A 13,071-nucleotide genomic window follows, 5' to 3' on the forward strand; every position below is an offset into this window, starting at 1 on the left:
TTCAGTCTTGTCTGAGTTCAGCTGGAGGAAGTTGTTTTTCATCCACAAACTGATCTGTTGGATGCAGTGACAGTGAATCCACTGGTCCATATTCACCTGCCGACAGTGAAACATTGTTCTGAGTGTCGTCTGCATAAATGTGATACGACACATTTTGACTGCGTATCAACTGACCTAACGGCAGCATGTAGATGTTGAACAGAAGGGGTCCAAGGATTGACCCTTGGGGCACTCCACAAGTCAGGGGCATGTGGTCTAAGACACAAGTTACCAATTTCAACAAAGTACTTCCTGTCTTCCAGATAGGACCTTAACCAGTTTAGGGCAGTGCTAGTGATGCTCATCCAGTCCTCTAGTCTCTGTAAGAGGATCCCATGATCGACGGTGTCGAAAGCAGCACTCAGATCTAACAGAATTACGACTGAGGCTTTGCCTGTGTCAGTGTTCAGGTGGATGTCATTTTTCAGCTTGATAAGAGCAGTCTCAGTGCTGTGATGAGGTCTAAAACCTGACTGAAAAACATCAAATGAGTTATTTATTAAGAGGAAATCTGTGAGCTGTTAGTAAACAACTTTTTCAAGGACTTTGCCCCAAAATGGCAGATTATCCCAATTTCAATATCATTTCAATAATAATTTAAAAATAGTTAATAAAGCGCAAGATTATTTAAAACACTTTTTTTTTCTTGTTTTGTGTTTTTGTTTAGTATGGATACTCACTCAAAGGAGTGCCAAGTTTCAATACTAGTTCAATACTTGACAACCTCACTTAACTAATTTCCACCCCAACCTTCTATTTCCTAAACCAGTAAAGAAGGATGTACATTTGCAGTGCATTTCCTGTTTACATTCAGCAGGCAGATGTCAACATTCCTTGGTTCTCTTCCATGTTATGATTTTGTATTTAGTCATTTTGCTCTAAGGGGAATGTCTGGTCCTTTATCTGATTGGCGCTGCATCGTCTTTACACAGGTGCCAATGTTAGATCAGTTTGGGAAGAATTCTGAACATTATAGCCGCAGGGGGGCAAACGTGACATCAGTGTTTGTTATTGAGTGGAGGTTGTGTTGAATTAATGCAACAGTGCAGAGACCATAAGAGCTGGATAGATGTGACTGCCTGATCTTGACTAGTGACCTTTGATTAACCAAATGTAATCAGTGTGTCCATGGGTCCAATTTGCAAGGTTCACAATTAAACTTTCTGTCCATAATGAAAATGACCATGTAGGTGTCTTCAAGCTTTTCTCCGCAGAAGTGTGAAAGAGAAGAAAATTAACATAATAAAACATTAAGAGGTAAAAAAAATAATAAAAGCCAGTTTAATCCCTCCTTAATTCACTTTACGGAACTCAGTTGATTATGGATATTCTACTGATTCATTAATTGTGCAAATTTATATTGCACAATCACCTTTTAATGTAAATGAAGATAGCACTCGCTGATTGTTTCACTCAAGCTATTGTGGACTTCTGGGTATAACAAACCAGTTGTTCGGTGCATTTATCCATGATGTGCACAGGTTGGTTACCACTGATAGCATAACTCAGCTTCAATGATAAACTGTCATGAAATCAAGTCTTTACAACAAAAAATAATCAATGAGCTAGCATTGTAGAAAAGTACTAAAACTTATAAATCAGGATTTTGCCTTCATCAAAAGTGTTGATTAGTTAATAATGAATTAAAAAAAGGGCAAAGGAGCACATGTGTTTTAAACCTTTTTGAGCATGAGATTAAGAAGACACAAGATGTTTATGATGTGATATGGGGATGAAGCTTTAGGAATACCCGTCTGTGCAGATTGTGGGGCATAAATGCTACAGACTTCTTCCCTGTCTCTGAGGAGGACACTCAGACAAGAGGCCAGACCCACGGCTACAGCATTAGTCAGTTTCCTCTCTGCAAGGCCGGCTGAATTGTTAACCTCTGCACTGAGCTCCTGGTGGGACTAAAGCGCAGTGAAAAACCTCTCCTATAAAATTAGTCTGCTGCCTGCTGTTCTCACACAGAGCCCAGGAACATTGGCCAGGAGAATTAGTAGAAGTAGAAATGGATCCTACGGTTGTTATACACAGAAATGTCATCGAAAACATCAAAGGTCAAAAGGTAAAACACTTCATGCAATGTCTATTATAGTTACAGATTACAAAGCAGGTGAACACTGGTAAAGTTGATATTCCAGTGCCTTGGTTAGTTATAACAAAATATTTTGTCTGAATATTTTGTTCAACCTGATGATATGACCAACATTTGCACTAACAATTGCTACGTTGTGGTTGTAGGAGATTGAGAAAGAGTATTTTCACAAAATGCCGCTCTCATGAGTTGTTCCAAAATAAAGGAAGAGGGAATTAGGTGATGTACAAGGGCATGAAGGTTCTGTTACTGTTTAATTTACCACAGCCATAGTCCTGACTAAAAGTAAAATCCAATGAAACTTGTAGCATGTGATTTATCTGTGTGTTATTAGGGAACCAGTTGCAAATGTGGTTTGTAATTAGGCATGCACACAGCGTAATGGAGCCGAACTGCTAAATGTGTCGGTGAGGAGCTGTGCGACCTGCTCTGCTCTGTATTTCTGTATTTGTGTTTGCCTGGGTCAGAACACATCATGTCCTTGTGCGGTGCACTTCATCATTGGGAGACGTTTTGACCTCCTGCTCATAACAACTAAGTTTACATAAAAATTTAATTATATTGCCATTAAGACAGTACTAAATAAACATAAGAAATAAGTCAAAAGAGCCAAAACAATGCCAAGGAGATAGATAAGAGCTGATTATTAAACTTAGAGGCCAAATGTGATTGAGGCTATAACAAGTTTGATAACAAAATGAGACGTCAAAAAATATTGTCAATAGATTTCTTTGCATTACTTGTTTTTGTTTTGAAGAAACATGATTTCCTCTATAGAGGTTATACAGACGACATCACAGCGTTCTGAATTTTAGCAGTGAGTGGCAAAAACGCATGAGGGTCAATGGAGAAAAATGACATTTTCTCACATAAAAGCACAAAACACAACTAGAATGTGAAACAGCTGCCAGAGTTGAAGCGCTAGGCTAGCTGTGATGGGTGGCTGGAGTCCGAAGGTTCACTGGTCCGAAGGTTCATGGGTCCGAAATTTCCCCGAAATTTTAAGGTTCACAAATCCGAAGGTTCACTGGTCCGAAGATTGGCTAGTCCGATGGTGTGAGTCCGCGCAGCGGGCTCTACTCGCGGCTCTCCTCACCAAAGATGTGAGTCCGCGCACCAGGCTCTCCTCGCCTCCCTTTGCCCTACACACTGGCTTTTAAGACTTTTCTAGTGCTGATGCACTTTTTATGATTAAACTCACGTATTTTCCATAACCGACTTGTTTCTTTGCATAGCCTGAGCTCCTTATCGTATTATTAATGAATGAATTAATTCGGGGATTAAACTGTTTTCCAGTAGCCGTGGCGCGGTCAAATAGCCCAGCAGTTTCAGGAGCCGCGGCACAAAATAGTATAGCAGTTTCGGCGGCGCGCCACGGCTCTGTAAACACTCCCATCTTGGCGAGCTGAATTAAATTTTTGACTACCAATCCTACGGTGATCGGATCACGCATGTTTCTACACTTATGATCAAATGAAGGCATGGAGTGGAGGATTCTGATCACGCATATTTGTTATGATAAAATGAAGGCATAAAGCGGAGGATTCGAAATGTTCCCTTGTTATTTTTATATACACAGTACAACTTGCGGTGCCACTTGTGAGCAGCTGGTGCACAAAACGTTGTGACGAGCCCCAGTGTGTGTCTTCGTGCTTCATGCGCATTTTACAGACTGACTACATCCCGTCTATGCACCTTCACTTTAGCCTATGAGGAACTTTCGGACCTTCGGACTGTGAACCTTCGGACTAGTGAACTTTCGGACTAGTGAACCTTCGGACTAGTGAACCTTCGGACTAGCGAACCTTCGGACTAGTGAACTTTCGGACTAGCGAACCTTCGGACTAGTGAACCTTCGGACTAGCGAACCTTCGGACTGTGAACCTTCGGACTAGTGAACTTTCGGACTAGTGAACCTTCGGACCAGTGAACCTTCGGACTAGCGAACCTTCGGACTAGTGAACCTTTAAAACCTTCGGACTTGTGAACCTTCGGACTAGTGAACCTTTAAAACCTTCGGACTTGTGAACCTTCGGACTAGTGAACCTTTAAAACCTTCGGACTTGTGAACCTTCGGACTAGCGAACCTTTAAAACCTTCGGACTTGTGAACCTTCGGACTAGCAAACCTTTAAAACCTTCGGACTGTGAACCTTCGGACTAGTGAACTTTCGGACTAGTGAACCTTCGGACCAGTGAACCTTCGGACTAGCGAACCTTCGGACTAGTGAACCTTTAAAACCTTCGGACTTGTGAACCTTCGGACTAGTGAACCTTTAAAACCTTCGGACTTGTGAACCTTCGGACTAGTGAACCTTTAAAACCTTCGGACTTGTGAACCTTCGGACTAGCGAACCTTTAAAACCTTCGGACTTGTGAACCTTCGGACTAGTGAACCCTTAAAACCTTCGGACTTGTGAACCTTCGGACTAGTGAACCTTTAAAACCTTCGGACTTGTGAACCTTTGGACTAGCGAACCTTCGGACTCGTGGGGGGTAACCGTTGTGATGCTAACTCACTCAGCTGTCATGCTAACTTATGCTAACCAGGTCTCTAAAATGCACATTAAAAGTAGCGACAGAGGGGAAGAAGTTGGGCACACTTCCCATAGATTTATCTTGGAAACTTGTGTCATTTGGAGCCGTGTCCAAACAGATGAGGACACCAGACACAGAAGGAAAAGAGGCTGATTTACACAGTGAGTGCCATAATTTATGTGTGATGCACTTTTTGCATTATACATTTGTTTTTTAGGCAGAAATATCATTTGTGCCTCGCTGTTGCCATCGTTTGTGAAAGTCTCTTTTCTATATTCCCAGGTACCTATGTTTCCCCTTTTCTATGGAGGGGTAACTGCGCTAATACTAGCATAGGCTGGTTCGAGTTCCACATGCCCAGTAATTGTGCAGAAATGTATGGTTTTACAGCATAACATATAGCAGCATATAACAAACATTAACCCAGGTCTCAGGGAACATAGGGCAGACCCCGGGCTCTGTGTTTGCAGAAGTGTCAGCAAACAGTCTGTTGCACCGGAGCACGGCCAAAATTGTCCTTATTACACTCTTAAATGCTTGTTACTTGGCTCTGGTCATGTCTTTCCGCGTTGCACACTTGCAATTTGGATGCAAGTCCAGTTGTAACAGCTCCACACTACGAGACAGGGACTGACCGGGCACGACTCAAAAATTGCATCCTCAGCTCTAAATGAGCAACAGCTGTTTAATTGATAGCTTTTTGCCACCCATTACAAAAAGAATATGATGTCCCTGAGAATGGTCTATATGTGGCATACGAGCAGTGAGGCGCCTTCTAAAGACGCTTATCAGATACACCTTTCTTTATAAAAGACCAACAATGCCACCTGGACATTAATGGGCCCAGGACCATATTGAAAACATTAAAAGGCGCAAAGGTTAATTCTCATTGATTAAAAAAAAGGAGGCCATTCAGATAAGTTACAATAATTTATTATATATTATATACTTTGTTGTAGATATAAAACGTACGAGTCCTTTGAGTTTGTTAGATGCAATATTGCTCAGTATCGATGTCCACACATAAAACAGGCCGTGGCACAGGGCAGGGAGGACACAGAAGGGATAAGCAGCGGCAAAAGAGAAGAGAAAGGCGAGGCAGCGACGGGCCGGTGGCTCAACCCCGAAGCTTCATGGAAAGGCTCGTGAGCGCGTGTGATGGCTGACCGCATCATAGCCGGCTACGACACTTCGGACCCCAGCTTCAAAAGATGTGCCAGCCACCAAAGCGACGGACAACAAGCGCCATGAAGCGGTGTGTGACGGGGCTAAGCCACACCTCAGCACTGGCGCAGCGAGGACAGGGCATACGCAGGACCGGAAATGCAGGAGTTGCAGTGCGAGACGAAGAAGATGAGGCGCTTTTATACACTTTTGAGTCACCTACTGGATGTCGAATTGTGGCACAACCCCATACTGCCACATAGTTAAAATATTGATTGATAGTTAAAATACTTGTGTCATTGAAAGTGCGTTCTTGTGCCAATGTTGCTAACTTTTACACTGACAACAAAAGCAGAAATTCACATTCAAATGTTGATCTATAATTTACAGATGTAAAAACACTGGTTGATAAACCTAATTTGGTTCTGACCTGGACTTGAACTGGAATGCAGCATCATTCTGCCACTCGCTGCCATTCAGTTGGAAAGTTGAGAATCAGACCTTACAGAGAATATTCATAATTTTGTATCCGAACAGGATACTTTCTTAAAAATGTGAAAAACTTAAGTAGTTCACTACTTACTTACTTACTTACTTACTTACTTACTTTTTCTACTATTTTATTTTAAGAAGAAAAAAGAATTTCAAGATGTATTTAAGAAACATTAAAGAAATTGTAATTTCATTAACAATCGCTTTAAGAGTTTAAAACCTTGAATCCAACACACACTCATTCATTCCTTTGCAAGCCTGGCACGGGATAGTGTGAGTGAAGCCATGCCAATCCAAGGGCGGAGGGACACAAGTTCATGTTAACATCTAGCTCAACGCAAAAATGAAGCAGAGCCACACAGCGAGGGCAAAGCAGAAAACAAAACAAAAAGCAAAGCGGCTGAGAGGCTTAACAAAGCAAATGAAACAAAACATTAGCGTGGCCTGTGCCGCTGATTACCTAAAAATAAACTAATGATTGCAAAAGCTCTATAAAAATGGGGCTGTTAGGTATTCACAAAAATGACCAAAATCTGATGTTAAAATGGACTGAAAAAAGCACAGTGTCTGTTGCCCGCTCTCCACAGTCCCATTCAATCCCATTCAGCGCGATTCAGTCTCATTCAGTCCTTTCAGTGCGCAGTGGCTGTGGTCCATATTACCTCAGGTGAAAGTCATTCAGTTCAATTGAAGAAGTTCTTGTGGTTCTCTCAGGAGTAGGTCCTGCTGTGTGATGTGAGTTAATACCTGTTTCACTGTGGAGTCTGTGGAGCAGTGCAGCACCAGAATGAAAAAGCTGTTACATCCACCATAAACCAGGTCTCCAGCTCAAGTGTTGTGACTTTTCTCAGTGATATTCACTCACTTTTTGGCACTAAGACCTACCCAGAAGCAGCTGGAAGGCCCAATCTAGATTCTACACACTCTTACCACAGCTCTCAAGGAATTGGCTACGTCGATGTTTTTTTAAATTGATAAACACATTTTCAAAAAGGCTCTTTCACATGCATGCTGATATTTCAACAACATTTCAAGTATCCTGTCCTTTAACTGGTCTGTGCAACCACTGATCGCAGAGGTGCTTGGACTTCATCCTGTTAAATTGCACAGTTTACATTGATATTGGTATTTAGCATGCAGTCAAATAAATGGCTAGTTTAGCAGTCATTGACTAATGACCAATGTGTTTAGCATGCAAGCTAACGAGCAAGGTAAGCATTTAGCATGCAAGCTAATGAGTGAGCTGCAGGCTGATTAGTATTGGTCCACAGAGAGACAGCAGTGTTCACTGTTTACCCATCTCATTCTCAGCTCTGTTCTCACATCGACAGGCACACAACACTGGCATGTGCTTTTACACAACTGAAAACATTGTGCCATAATCATTGGTTTATTGACTGACACATTGAATGTTCATTCAGGCAATTGAATTATGAAGATAAATCAATGAGGAATACTTTTGTTACATTCTTCTGACGTTGATGTCTATTTTGAGTTCATAATGAAAACAACATCTTTCTGAACCGTGATGACTTTTTTAGCAGCTTTGTTTTCCTTGGCAATTTTCTGGGAAAATACATTTTCTGAGTTTAGCTATAATCTTTGTAATGTAATGCATATGGTGTGGTGTCAGGTGCAAATTAAACAAGAGCATATACATGGCTCATAAATCAACCAATCATCATACATTGTCAAGTTTGTTATCAACCGTCCTTTGTTGGAGAAGTGCTGAAAGCTCCAGTCAAAATTATGCTAGAAAAGTTAAATTTAAGTTTAATTTTAGCTGAAACAAACAAATTGAATCTTGTGAGCTGAACCACACAGAAAACATTCACAATCTATGTAGAATCTATGGAATAATGGAAATTCACTTTTTGGTACTGAGACCTACCCAGAGCAGCTGAAAGGCCCAATCATCAATGATTATGTTACGTAAATGTTTTCTAATTGATGAACACACTGATAAACACAATGTACAATCTATTATCAATGTCATAATGGCATCGTTGGTAAAAACACTTTTGGCAATTGGTTTGTTTGGCATATCTATTTCAACAAATGGAAATGCAAATGAATTATGCCAAAAAGTGGAATTGTGAATCCTTTTGTCCTGTTTCTTTGTCAAGTTCACTCACGTTCAAGGCCTGGTTTACGGTTCTTCCCACCTTATGACCACAGTCATTTTATTGATTAGCTGTGAGCAAAGGCACTTAAGTGGTCAGATTTCTGTCTTTATCGGCTCATTCTGTATCCTGCTGACGACACACTACCCAGACTCACACCACAGTGTGTGTGTGTGTGTGTGTGTGTGTGCGTGCATTTGTGTGGCTAGAAATAGTCTTTCCTGCTTTATGTCTGATAGAAGGTGTGGCGTTGAACATGTACGTGTACTCATTGAACAGTTTTAGTGGTGGTAAATAAATCTGAAGTTATTTTGCAGTATTACTCAGTAAATGACTTATTTCTCCATGTAGCTAGTGTTATGACATTTCTCAATTACAGAAGTAATGACAGTATATTTTATTCAAATTTGATATTAATTTTCTTTAATCTGACTTAAACTTTTAAGGCTTCGTTAGAGTAGATCCATAAGCTCTCAAATAAATGTACAAAATGGTCTGGATAAATATAATGCTGATAGGTAATCCTGGGCCAGCATAGACGAAAGCGTCAGAGAATGTGTGTTTGTGGATGTGCTGCAGAGCTGATCCATTGTCACAGATAATTAAATAAAGTAAAAGAAGGATATAACTAGGCCTTTCTGATGCCTCATTACACACATGCATGCACATAAAGATAGCACACGCAGCACTTAAACAGTGCTTGTTATAAAATGCAGTGCAGAACTCATGGCCTACATTTACATAAAGAGCTGCTATACCACTTTGTAATCTAGTCTGTCAGTGTCCACTCTGTCTCCTGTTCTCGTGTAATTACTCAGATGTAAGCCCCAAAGATGATTTGAATCCAAATCATGTAATGCAATCAGCACAAGTTAGATGGCACTTGACAATCGTACATCAGTTGTTTTGATTGAAAACATGTGCCGTCTGTGGCAGTGATCAGACATGACTATTATCACTCCAACGTGTCATTGTCAGTGCAATTGTATTATGCTGCAGTGGATTCCATACCATATTGGATGCTTTCGAAATCTTTATGTTGAAATAAAGCCTAAACACTTATGTCTGTTATTAAAACAAATGCGTATTAAAAGTAGGTGTGGGGTAGGCAGTAAACAGTCAGGCGTAGTTTGAAAAACTAGTTCTGGGGCCAATGTGGGGACAGGTACATAATGTATTCAGAGTCACATCCTCTGTAATAATGTGTAGAGGATCAGCCTCTCCATTTAGATCCAGGCAGATACAAGTACTATCTGATCCCAGCTCATTCTTCACACTTGAGCACTGACTCCTTTTGGAAGCTTGCTATCATTACATACTGCAAGCATTAGCATGAATGGGTTGACAAGGAAGATAGAAGAATTTTTTTCACATTTCCACTGAGCTATGTTGAGGACATGTGTAGCTTTAGATAAATTCCCATGACTACCCTCCACTGAACAGCTTACACCATTTACATATACTCTCCTGTCACACTTGTATGGTTTTATGGAGGCTCATAATCTAAGAACATGAGCACAATAATTAACCTTGTGGTGATACGGCAACCTGAAATGATTTAGTACGGTTTAGAGAGCAGCTGCAGTCCTGGGATAACATATAAAATGACTTCCAATCACAAGTCTTTAACCTTTCTTTAACCTAGAATGTTACTATACATCAAAGAGGCACGGGAAACTATGATTAACAATAAAAGATTATTGGTAATCTGTAGAAAGTAGTGGTAATGACAGCAATCATAGAATCTGAACATATCACGTATCAGCAGTTATGACTTTGTTTCTTTGTGTTATTTTCAGTAACTCTCTGGTTACAGTGGCCTCTAACCTGAGAGTGAGTAGTTCAATTGTAGTTCTGATCAATACATACCATGCCTTGCTATGAATTTGTGATTGTCAGACCACAGGCGCAGATTTGCAGGCACACTTTTTTCCGTCCTCCCCAGGTCAGTTGTAGCTACAGAAATAGCATGCCACTGCCCATTGGAGAGTGAAGGAATAAGCCATGGTATTGTAAAGTAACTTATTACAACCCAAAGCAACAAAGTCCTTGTCCTGGCTGTCTGCTGTCACATTACACCACGTGTATACTCCCGCACTATAAGTGGGCTGGTGCTCGCAAGGACATTGTGCTCTCCACTCAAGTCAGTGAGCAGTGGGAGGTCCCGTCACTGCTGAGTGCACACAAATGCCCCGAAGTGGCTTATGATTACACTCAATTTTAGGCAATTCTCCATCGACAGTATTGGCATAATATGTGGTGCACAGATGAGAGACAAACAGGAGAAGTTGCTGATAGGCCGCACTTGGCTCAGCACTCGCTGTTCCAGTCCACGCCAATAAAAGTGTCACGTCAGTGAATAGAAGCAAGAATAAACCACTTTTTAGCGTGTTTACCTGGGAGATAAAAGAGTTGGCTGTTGTGAGCTATAATCCTGTGTCCATTTGTGCTGAAAGTACAAAGAAAACAACCTCTTTGATCAAGTGCCTTGAGGTAGAAGTTAAGCTGAGGCATCAATGCTACAGAGGTATTTCTGGAGTCACTTTGAGACTTTAGAATACACACAAAAAGTTTAGAGAGATCATTTTAAATACAGACAAACATATATGTGGCTAAGTGGATACAAAATGCAAGAGTCATTGCTTCCACAGTTTACAGAATGAAATGGCGCTGAAAACTCCTTTTTAAACTAAACCTTAGAGCATAATATTGCTTTATTTCTATTTGTTGTGCGACACACTTGATAAGCCTCTCAATAGAACTTCAGACAATTATAACTAGTCATTATCAGCTCTGTCAAAATGTATTATTTTTTTCACCCAGTTTATAAAAAACATTTGAAGCAGACTCCCCTGCAGTGAACATGCCTGTGCTGTCAAACATGGAGGATGTGTCTTCTTGTTCTAGCTTCAGAGCAGTAGTTATTAAACTGTGAAACATGGAAGGCACAACACAATTTAACACCAATGGTTTCTATTTGACTATTTGGCAAGATAAACAATTACAGAAATGCAAATAATTAAAACAATTCTCTGTTTGAGACAAGATTTTTAGCTATTTGTAAGGGTTGACATTTTGGCTGTGTGTGGCTGTCTGTAATTGAATAAGATGATCTGTTGTCTATTATTATAAAAAAGAGCAGACTGTGATTACTGACTGTCAAAGTTTTTTATGCAAAATATACTTGTCGAGACTCAAATCAATCCTTTCCATTTTGATCATTACAGGTTGATATGGACTGAAAAAGAGACTCTTTTCACTTCTTAAAAAAGTACTTTTCTGCATCTGAAATATTCCCTGGCTCCCTACTTCAGAGTGGACTTTGAAGGCTGGTTCCATGTAAAGGCAGATGGCTCTGAGTGAATGTTGGCATTGCAGACAAACATTTTTGCTGTTCTCTTTTGCCACAGGAGAGGAGTTTTACGAGACATCTCCCTATGAGCCCTTCCACTTCTCAGAGGAGTTCCAGCTCGCCTCCATCATCTCAGGTACACACCAGATACTAAATGTGCAATGTGCCAGGGGAGTTTTGTGCTACTGTTTTTATGACAAGATAATGACAAGAGTCAACATGTTGGACGTCATTTAGGCACACTAAATACTCGTTATGTTTTCTATGCTTTGGAAAGGTGCCGTGAGTTTAAGGCGTTCTGTTCCAAAAACTTCAAAGAATGGACCACATTACATGGCTTGCTCCCTGGCTTCTTCCTGTCTGTCAGCTGTGCACATTTTACTGTTGAAATGTCATGTGCTCAGAGCAATACATTGTCATTTAAACTGTGTGCATTAGTATGAGTCGCAGGAAATAGCCACGTAAATTGGCTCCTGCTCTTTCAGATTAGCACAACACAAGTACAAACGTAGTCAAGGCGCGCGAGCTGTGACCAAAGCTACTTCAAAAAGCTTCGTCTTCCTGCCTATCTCCGTGTCTCATACAAGCGGCACAAAAAGCAGCAGCAGTCCTGATGGAGCAAAAGCCCTTGTTTAGTCCATATATCTGACCTGATGGAAGTTGCTTGTGAAGAGCAACTGGATACGTTCCTCACAAATATTTTATATGACAAAGAAACAATAGGACGGATTTCTTTGTAATTAACAATTTCATTTGATATATTTCTTTATGTATTTTTATATTTTCGAACGATCAAAACAGTTTTGATTAAATAAACAAATTCTTTACTGTAGAAATAAAAATTTAAATACATTATCAAACCTTCATTGATGTTGTGGTGCTAATTGTTGATAGCAAGCACATACAAACTTAACTTACATATGTGGTATGTGTGGGCAGGTATTCATCACATTATGGGGAAAATAACATGACATTTGTATGTATATGTGTAGGGGTTAGGGGTCATTTAGGTTAAGGTTAAGATTTAGGTATTGGATCTAAGTCAATGCAATGTCCCCAGAAAGTATGGAAACCCAGAATGTGTGTGTGTGTGTGTGTGTGTGTGTGTGAAGAAGGAGATAAGGGGATAATATAGACAGCTAAATAGCAGTGGCACAAGAAGGAGCCGTGGAACATTCAAGTATGTTGGAGACAGCAATGGCTCAAATTGATTGGAGGAGAAGCGACGCGTGACGGACTATTTGAATGCAGTGTGTGTGTGTGTGT

General features: G+C 40.5%; 1 protein-coding gene across 1 annotated transcript in view; it reads left to right on the forward strand.

Annotated features, from left to right (window-relative positions):
• The window catches only part of gfra2b (GDNF family receptor alpha 2b), a 65,881-nt gene that overhangs the window by 11,786 nt on the left and 41,024 nt on the right, over positions 1-13,071 (forward strand). The window contains exon 3 of the mRNA XM_072454184.1: positions 11,864-11,941. Coding sequence (XP_072310285.1) covers positions 11,864-11,941 — 78 coding nt within the window. The remainder of the gene's footprint in view (positions 1-11,863; positions 11,942-13,071) is intronic.

This window comes from Eucyclogobius newberryi, unplaced genomic scaffold, assembly GCF_026437365.1.
Source record: "Eucyclogobius newberryi isolate DKJ021-1_F unplaced genomic scaffold, fEucNew1.0.hap1 SCAF_2, whole genome shotgun sequence".
Taxonomy (NCBI): Eukaryota; Metazoa; Chordata; class Actinopteri; order Gobiiformes; family Gobiidae; genus Eucyclogobius; species Eucyclogobius newberryi.